Below are 10,162 nucleotides of genomic sequence, written 5' to 3' on the forward strand. Positions count from 1 at the left end.
TTGACATGAAGGCAGTGCAGAGTAGCACTGTGCCTCCATCCTTAGCAGCAACAAAAAATCTCACTGTTCTAAATGACCTGAGGAAGAAAACAGTAAAATATTGCACAAAAACAAAATTAGAGACAGCAAAAACACTAAAAAGAGTATGGATAGCAATGAACAGTGCAGCCTCGACGACAGGCGATGTCTTTGAACAAAACGGCAGGAGTTAAAGATTTGTGCCGTTAGAGGAATCTTGCTCCCCTGATTTCTCCTTTGTCTTCACATACAAGCTAAGTCTACTCCAAGTATATTACATTCTTTCCTATACTCCCAGCCTTTTTTATTTCTTCACTTTAGAAATCAATTAGGGACCCTTTTAGAGTTTTACAAGACATTTTTGGTCTCAGATCTGACCCTAACTGGCTATCTAAGAGAGGTAGCTTCAAAAGGCATTTGAATAAATAAATATAGTCCATTTTGCTAAACAGATCTGCTGTTGGCAAAAAGGGATTTCCCTTTGCCATGTTTCCCTTTATCATGCTATCCATACAGAACTAGCACAGTAACAGAAGAGGCTAGAATAATTTCTTAAGAGTCCCTTCAAGAAAGCATAGTGCATAAGCCATTATCAAAGTCCAACTTTCTCTTTTACATAGTTCTAGTCTTTCATATAATACATGCTTGTCTTCATAATATTGCATAAATAACCATATTTTAACTATCCATGACACATTTAAATTCAGTCTGAATTATGATATAGTACCACATGACTGATCTTAGAAGAGTATAGTTTCATGGAAAAAAAAAAAGTTTGTTTTAAGCTGGCGTTAGGCTCCATATTTCAGTTAGTGTTCCTTTCTCAGTTGCGGACCACGCAAAACTCCTGCCTTTCAAACTCTTGACATAATGGTACGTTCATCCAAATTCTTCCAAAGCAGTCTTTAAGTTAAAGTACACATTAGTTCCTCTTTGAAACTTTAAAACGCTTCCCTGTCACTGTATAACGTTTCCATTAAAGAAAAAAAGAAAAAGGAAAAAAAAAACAAACACTTTTCTTTCTTCTTGGGTACTTCTCTGACATCCCGAACTGGCTGCTCACACTTTGTCACAATGAGGTGCACAACGTCCTCTATGTAGGCAGACACAGACCAATCGTTTCCAGCCGCTTAGCATGCTCAACTTCCAACTCCTGCCTTCGCACTTCCATTCTTCCTTATTCAAAAATGTAGTTTCAGTGAACAGTTTCTTTTTAGCTTGACTATCAGCTGAAGCAGCAGAAAGATAAAACCTTCTATTCCATCACAATAAAGCTTATTTCAAATTCTCTTTAGAGCGTGAAAGAAACAGGCTGGATTTCTTCTACATCAGTAGGATGTGGATCAATCTGCCAAAAGGAAAGGAAAAAAAAAATCAGAACGATTAACTTCTTCCAATCCTTGCATTTACAGAATATTTTGAAAAATATATTTAAAAGCCTAATAGATTTTCTTTTTACCTCTGAATAGAGAGGCGGAGGCTGAAACCGAAACTCCTGTATATAAGCGAACATGGGACAGGATAGTTGCTCCTCACAGTCTATTGGTTGTGGATAAGCTGGAACATGTCTAGAGCATTCTTCCTCCGACACTACGTCAGCATAATTTGGTGGTGCTGAAAGCAAGAGATTGCTGTTACATAATCAGCTTGTTCAACTAGTCACAACTTTCCAGACTGTGTTTGCCCACAGTCCCCAAGAACATTATACCACAAACAGAAAACTATGAAAAATTCTACCATTACTGAATATATTATTTAAATCAGAGGTATCAGATTCACCCGGGCTCCAGGGCCAGAGCTGGACTACTAAGTTGCTTGTGAGCAGGATCTGGACTGGCAAATGGGGTAGCCTCTGTGACTCTGCAGTAGCAGCTGCAGTGGGGCAAGTGACTGTGGGCTACAAAGCCACTTGCTGTGGTGGAAGTGTGCAAGAGGTGATGGTGCCCTGGATTCCATGGCAGGCCACAATGTCCAGCAGCCCAAAGGGTTGGATGTTTGATACCCCTGATTTAAATACCACAATAAGAAAGGCATGGGGTATGTCATTTATTAGGAGCATGTTACAAAATTCAATTATTTTCTGGCAGATTCAAGTTTGTGCTGATGTACTTAATTTTTTAGGCACCTGACCTCAAAATGGAATCCAGAAACTCAAATGATTTCCTTCAGAAGGGAGATCCAAAAAACAGAAAAACATCTTTCAGCTCAGGAGAATGCCAGGTAGAGCCAAGATACAGGACACCTCTAGGGTAGATGTTTACTAGGGCTGTACAAAATTTCAGCAGCCATTTAGTTTCAGAAGTTTTTCAGGCTGTTTCTGTGCCCGAAACACCAAATCCAAATTGAAACGGAAGGCTCAGGAACATCTCCGAAATGAAATGAGGCATCCAAAACGTTTCAGAAAATTTCGGCATTTCGGAGCCAGGTTTAAACAGCTGTACACTGCTGCCCTGCCATGAGACCTGGCTCCACAGGAAGCAGAGATCTGGGGCAGCGTGGGGTGGGCAGTGGCAGTGAGGAGACCCCTGGTGCAGATCTCAGCTCCCTGCGTAGCCGAGTCACATGGCAGGGACCAGTAGACTTGCTCGCAGCTCTGAGCTGCTTCCCTGCCCCGCGATCCAATGCGACAGGGATCAGAGATCTGCGTGGGGGTCTTCTTGCCTGCATGGTGGGCAGCGGCCTTGCCCCTCCCCTAGACGAGCCACCCCTGGCCCTGTCCTGCTCCCTGCTGGGGCCCCAAGCCCCCTGCCTCACCTGGCTGGGTAGGGCTGTGCAAAGCTTGCATTGCAGCCTGTTCAAAAAAGATTCAGAGGAGATTCGGCCAAAACAAAACAGGACAATGATCCAAAACACTGAAACGAATCGCTGTCCTCCAAAACAGCTGAATCCGAAACCGAATAGAAACACAGCCATTTTGCACAGCCCTAATGTTTACTATTCTACCTTCAAAAGAATGAGGAATACTCCCTGTAGCTTAAAGCTGTCCACCTTTCATCTACTACCCTAGCAGTGAAACATTTGTTCACTACTAGGAAGTGGAAGACATTTGCTCACTACTAAGAGGTGGGAGACCAAGTTCAATATTTGAGGGGAGACGTGTGTGTGTGTGTGTGTGTGTGTGTGTGTGTATGTATGTGAGCATAAGACTAATTTACTGTGGTTTGGTCCTTGAATACTTTTCAGCTACCTAGTTATGCTCCCTCTTGCGCTAATGATCTGCAATAGTTTGGATGGCAAATTTGGACATGGGTCTAAATACTACTTTAGCGGCCTAAATCTTTTATTGGATTTAGCTCTTGAACTGGCACAACTTCCCTGCTTCTGTAGTACACACAATTTATCCAAATGATGAAAAAAGCTCAAAATGTTTACCTTCAGGGCGTTCTGGCATGGTCAGCGCCAGCCAACTCATGTCCATACTGAACTGGCTGGTAACGCTGGAGTTCCTGCTTGAAAACCCAGTGCAGGGAATTGTGCCAATCACCAAGGGCATTTCAATCATCAGTTTCTTAGCACCAGGAATATGGATATATACCTATGTGATAAACCACCCCCCAAATACAACAGATTTAGACAAGTCACAAAAATTCAACAGAACTGTAGTTCACAGAAGCCAGTAGAACTCCTGTAGCGTAAGCCAACTTAAAGATATTAAGAAATTTAGTGATTCCAGATGAATATGGCTAGCACTTTGCATCTTTGGTAAATCTCAAAACCATATTTTCTTTCTGCATTTTGGCCCACATCTTTCTCTACCTGTAAAGCACCAAAAGTGGAGATAGTAGGCACTTTAGTGTAAGCTCATTCCACCCTTCTTGAGTCCCTGAAAAACTTAATGTAAAAGGCAGGTGGAACCTTCTCCTCCTTTCTGTTTTTTATAGCTTGGTTTTAAGGCTAAGAACATAGCATATTATGAAAAAAGACGCACAAACAGATTTTCAGAGACTTCAATAGGATAGAATAGGAACACATTTAAGCAGCTAATGTGTGGTAGGATCAGGCCCCTTGTCTTTGAATGACCTTCTCTTGCTTTGCTTGCTGTTTTGACCAGCATCTTTACATGGAAGACTTTCAGGTCTTCCTTATCACTTCTGCAGTGTCACCATCCATCCAGGCATGCATTTCAGCCTGAAATTTTCTCCAGATAAGCTTGTCTTTAAACATGTAAAACTTCCCCTAAACACTCTCCATTTTCCTCCTCACCATTACTTCTGTTATTCAGCCTTATAGCTTAGGAATTATCTTCAATCTTTCTCCTCCCATACCACAGGATAGCAACACAATCTGCATGTTTTCCCCTCCTTTACATAGGAGCTCTGTCTCAAAACAAAAAGCTCTTCCATGCCAATCTCCAATCCCAGTCATTTTGATCACCGTGTGTCCTTTTTGATACTAACACCAACCACCTCCTATTTGTTCCACGAACTTTCCGTGCCTGACTGGACACATCATGTTGAAAATAGCTTAGTTTCTATTCCAACTTTTATAGGTCATCAGTTACATATTTGCACTCTGCAAGCATTTAAGACTTCTCTTCAGATAAAGCCAAGATGCAATGTTACACTTTATCAAGCTTAAACTTGTTAAGTACTAATGAAATTCTGATGATAAATTTAGTGCTCAAAAATAAGTATATTTGTGATGAAAACCTGCACTTACAGCTAAAGTATACTCTACTCTGATGATACAGCAATCAAGTATGGAAGGGGTTACAGGAGGGATTTTCAAAGTTTTCCCATTCCAGGTATCTGTGCTCCCAGAGGCGATATGGTTTCCTCGCACATTGGCAACCATCTGACGGAAAGTCTTTGTCTTTCCACTGGCCAAATAAGTCTGTGTTTGAAAAATGGCAGCTTTTGGAACAACCAGACGAGAGGAACAGTTTTCAATTTCTGCATAGATTGGTATTGCTTCTCCTAAAAATTAAAAAGAAAAAAAAGAAAAGGAGTCCTATGAATATTTTGTATGCATCTAGTACCTTTGCTCTGAGCGTACCTATAAAACTTTAAGATCGCTACATCACATGCCATGTTATTACTAATTTTATATTAATTGTGTCAACTCCTGCCAAACAATTTCTTTGCATACTGGTGCAGGATATAGCCTTATACTACATATTAATGTTTCATGATTGTTCATACAGATGTTTTTGACAGACAAGTTACAAACATGCATTTGCTAAATATAGTATAGGTGTTCTCTAATTATGATGGAACATGTGCGCTTCCAGAATTATCACCATAGTAATTACTGTGGGACCAGAACCCACAAAGAGTCATCAAAAATGTTCGTATACTGTACACTTGTACATTTCACAGCACATTCCTCTAGAACTTCTATAGAAAAAGGCCAATATTAAACAGTGGATCTTAGTGAAGAGCATTATTCTTTGGCCGTTGACATCCACAGCAGCTCAGATGTGGATGTCTTTTTTGGTAACAACACTGCATAATACTACTAGTTTTCAATTTGTATTACTAACAGAAGATATCTTTTAACTCAATTTTACACAGATCTGATTTTACTAACTTCTAAGTTACACAACTATTTCTCCAGCCATCTCACACTAGGCTTACATAGTTTCTGGGTTGCACAGATCACAAAAAACTCTTACTTGCCATCTAAGAAACAAGTAAATCAAGTTGTAAGAAAAAGTTCTTACCATTACAGTATCCCTTCCTCTCAATTTTGGCACTCAGAGACACTGGGCCAGAAGTGAAAAGCCAGCACCCAACCATCTTCTCCCGGCTTCTCAAAACAGGCATCTAAAAAAAAACCCCAACAACATCTCATAGAATTCTCTTTATCTAGCTTGTATCAAAAATTGCCACATTACTTCATTGTAATATTCAGATTAATGCAAACAGACTTCAGTTGGTTGCAGGAATATGCAAGCAGTTAACGAAGCCTTGTAGAGTTTGCTTTGCCCATTCATCTGGAGCAGGCAGCTATTTAGTTGCTAGATAAAATACCATCTACTTCCTAGATACCATCCATCATGGTAAGGGAAAAGGGTGTGTGTGTGGAAATGAGCATATTTTGTGCATGAAGTGATGAGCTTCTTTAGCAGGTTTGCCATATTAAGTCAAATCATATAAGACAAAATTAACATTTACACTTAAAATTATGAAAACAACTGAACCACCAAGTTAGCAGTCACTGTAAGCGACTTTCACGTGGTCTATGCAAAGCTCCAGGAACTCAGACCAAATTTGCAAAATTCAACTAAAGTAAACAGATCCAGGCTACAAGAGTCCTAGTTCACCAAGTTGCCTAGTCAGAACCCAAGGCTTTTACTATCTACCTATAGTTCATTCACTGTCACTACCACAAGCCTAAAGCTAGCAGCAGCCAGGATAACTATGCAGTGTGTGGACCCAATGGTCACAAACCCCGTTTTCCCTTCTTTGAGTAACAGTAAAATGAAGAACTATGATATTCAACAGATTGCAATGCAGCTTTGGTCGCAATGTGGAAGCTTCTCTCCAACATACAGCAGGCAGTTATTGTTGAAGATACATAGCTCAAATCTTGCAATTTGTTCAGGACAAGCACAGGTTCACTGGTTTCAAAAGCTGCTTTTGGATGGACACAACATTCTACTGGAGTGGGCTAAGTTACAACCCAGAGCCCTAGACACCCAAGTTCCTGTTCTCCAGAATCAAAGTTCTGCGGTGAAACAAACACCCTCAACACAAAGTGATAAGTATGTACTGTCACTACAAATGCTCAGTTAAGAGACCATATACCATGGGGTAAACTGGTCTTTTTGACTATTGCTTAGACAATGAACTGTAAAGAGATAAAACTAGCTTTGCCCTTTTTGCTTCTTTATGATATAAGAAAAAGGCCTGAAATATTTGTTGGTAAGAAACTTTCTGATTGTTCCCCCCATTAGACTGCTCTTTGATTTGGTCTTCCTGGAAGACTCAAGAATAAAGGAAACTTCAGTCACAGTGCAGGGTTTGAGTATTTTTATGGCCAAATAAAACTACAATTTATGTTTATCATCAATAATTAACACTTTGAATAAATCAAGTGTTCAAGTGACAAGTCAAGGATGAGTGGACTCCTAAAGTAACATATGCTATTCTTATCCAGAACATTTTTGAAAACATTGTTTCTTGCCTTTTTTATACAATAGTAAGAAGATGAGGACGTAGTTCTAAAGATGGCAGAAGATAGTTTTAATGTATTTCTGCAAAGTATTTAACTTTATACGCATGCTGAACAAGCCATTCTCCATAGTCTAGCTTAATAAACTTACATTAAAAATTATATTAGGGGATTACAAAACTGAATATTTTTAGAAGGAACTGTTAAGTCTTGTCCAGTCCCAACAACAAAATACAAGAGTCTTTATGTATTCAATATTGTGCAAATACAGTATGGTTAATATTACCTATTTTCTGAAGCTGTGTGTAACATAAGGACCATCTGCTCTTTACAGATGTCACTGCCAAAACATTTACATAAAGTTCTAGCTCTAAATTTTAAAGAAACACGAAACAAAAAGTATGCAACTCTATTAGAAGAAAAATGATCATCTAATGCCAAAACCTACATCTTAGCCACATCAGCATTATGATGGAAAGTTAAAATTATCCAAGCACTTCAATAAAGCAGAAATCATTCATTCATATTTAAATGAATAGCCATTAGGTCCTAGTTACTATCATGAAAGTGCAAGGTATAATTTTATATTATTTTGATAATATGGGTTTAGATAAAAGAATCTAGCTCATTAGCTTCCATCTTGCCCATTCTGTTGTTACTTATAGTCTGATCTTTCTTATTACTCCACAGTATTTCTAGTGATTATTAGAAGTTCAATGCTTTAATGTGGCCAAATCTGTCATAAGGAAATAACTGAAAAGATCTCTGAAGCAGCTGCACGCATGGACTTAATGTTAGAAAATGACATGCAAAATGGAAGGATACATAACATAATGGCCAGGGCTTAAATAACAGCCTAGAGCATGATTAATACTCTTCTATAATTACTGTTCCTCAACCTACTATTACTGAAGAGTTTAGGACACTGCAGCCCTGTGAAAATAGTTGCTCTGGTAAGAGTAACTACTTTATGCTTCAGCATTATTATTATTAAGCCTTATTAATGCATTTCAAGCCTGCATAACTTTTTGGCAATAGCAGCCCTGCCAGCAGGGATATAATCAATTCTATTAAAAAAGCAACTATGTTTGCAATTCACATAGCCCAAGATCATCTATTTATAGAGAAAGCTTAACAGGAAGCTTATATGCTTTCAGAAATCAACAAAATGAGACACCAAAATACCAGTAAAGTGGTTATGGATGCATGAGAAGGCTTCTTAAAAATAGATTTAATTCAATTAAATAAACATAAAATGCTCTTACCAATAAAGCTGGTGAGCTGACATCAATATGGCTGATGACCTGAAGTTCTCTCTCGACACTCTGATCAGGTGCTACAGGCCTTTCCAGAACTGCTTTTACACAGTACTGAATGCTGCCATACTTCCCAGTAAAAGAGGTCACCAAAGGTCTGAAACAGTCACAAAAACATTCACGTAGGCAATGAGTTTATATTAGAATTCCAAACTTAAACACTTTCTGTACACACAGATGTTTATCATCTTGCATCTAGTACATTTATGTCCTCTGGGGAAATCAAAGCAATACAAGAGGCATCCTTGCCACCGCTCAGCGTAAACATACAGGCTAGTTTGTCAGACTGATGTAGAAGAATCAAAACTAATGATCAAGTTGCACCAGTTTATTCTGCTTATTTTTCAAGAACCAACAAAACATATAATTCCAGGTTGCATTATTTCACTTACTCTTGTGGGAGTTGAAAGCTGAATGGAAATTCATGTCGGCCAGCTAACAGGATTAAGTTTTCCTCACCTGAAGAAAAAAAGAAGAGAAGTTATGTTGAACAGGTTTTGAAAACTGGGGAAAGAATAATCAAAATAGCTTCCAATACAAATAGGACAATTTATTCAGATGCACGAACCTTGGAAATAAGTGACAGTAACTGCAATGGTCTTTAGATCTGACCATGTTTTCATTATGTTCAGTACTGAATGAATACAACCATAGAACCATGTAAATCTTAAATTCAGCTCATGAGCCTGGCCAAATTCCCACGTGTACTGACCCCTTCGTGGGAAATGCTCATTTTTATTTCTTTTCTCAAGGACATTAGTTTTACTTCATCTTGAATCAAAAAAGTGAAGTAATCTTTTAATGTAAACAATTCCAGTAAAGCAGGCCAAGGTTAAGAGAGTCTAAGGATTCATTCATGTAAATCTAAAAATCTCACCTGCCTTACATTAGAAATGATTTTAAATAATTTATTTTACTATTAAATATTGTAATTTATCTTTCAATTAAAGCTATACCAGTAGCAGACAATGAAATGGTGCTTTTACTTTGACTTTCACATTGGATGACAACACAAGGTATGTTGGTGAAAGTTTTCCTTAAAGTATTCCCTCCATTCTTTAAGCTTCTAAAACAAGTAGTATAAATGTTTTAGATCCTTTTGATTTGTACTCTTGACATACAAAATACGATATATACATTTCTTAGAGGCGATAGCAGGAGGAGGCCACATGCTCTGTGGGCCTTAGTACTGGTTATTTAAATATTGTTTGCTATTTTATTTACAGTGACTTCCAGGGTCTTGAAATTTCAGTCATACCAAGCTGAACTGGATAAAACTAACTGGATGACTGTACAATCAAACCACTCTAAGACTTGAAAAAGAGAGATTTGAGTGGGTGAAACCAATGGATGCCCAAGGTGAAAAACTTGTTATACATTGCTTCAACTACATACACCCACAAAATTTCAGCTTGCATTGGAACAGTTCATAAGACACTGCAGCTATGTTTATGCTTGAACAAGCCTTCAAGTCTATCAACTAAGACCAAGACTATAAAAGTTTTGAAGTTTTTCAAACAGGAGATGAATGTCATCTGCCTTGTCATGCACTCTTTATGCATACAACAATACTTCTCAAAAGGTGAAATCTGCTTTCAGTTCACAAGCTGATTTGCTAGAATATTATGGGCCCCTAGGGCCAGGAAAAAGACCCACTACTATGACAGTTCACCAGGCCATTCTATCTGGCCCGCGGGGCCCCTAAAAAATTA

General features: G+C 38.6%; 1 protein-coding gene across 1 annotated transcript; it reads right to left on the bottom strand.

Annotated features, from left to right (window-relative positions):
• Positions 1-6: 6 nt before the first annotated feature.
• On the bottom strand, positions 7-8,931 carry ARRDC4 (arrestin domain containing 4; the record flags this gene model as incomplete). Its single annotated transcript, XM_025206249.1, has 7 exons — positions 7-1,366; positions 1,478-1,632; positions 3,391-3,553; positions 4,678-4,934; positions 5,681-5,783; positions 8,400-8,547; positions 8,843-8,931. Coding segments are annotated over 7 exons (972 nt in total), but the record flags the coding sequence as incomplete, so codon positions are not given.
• Between the last annotated feature and the right edge of the window lie 1,231 nt (positions 8,932-10,162).

The sequence above is a fragment of the Alligator sinensis genome, unplaced genomic scaffold, assembly GCF_000455745.1.
Source record: "Alligator sinensis unplaced genomic scaffold, ASM45574v1 scaffold1004_1, whole genome shotgun sequence".
NCBI classification, from domain to species: Eukaryota; Metazoa; Chordata; order Crocodylia; family Alligatoridae; genus Alligator; species Alligator sinensis.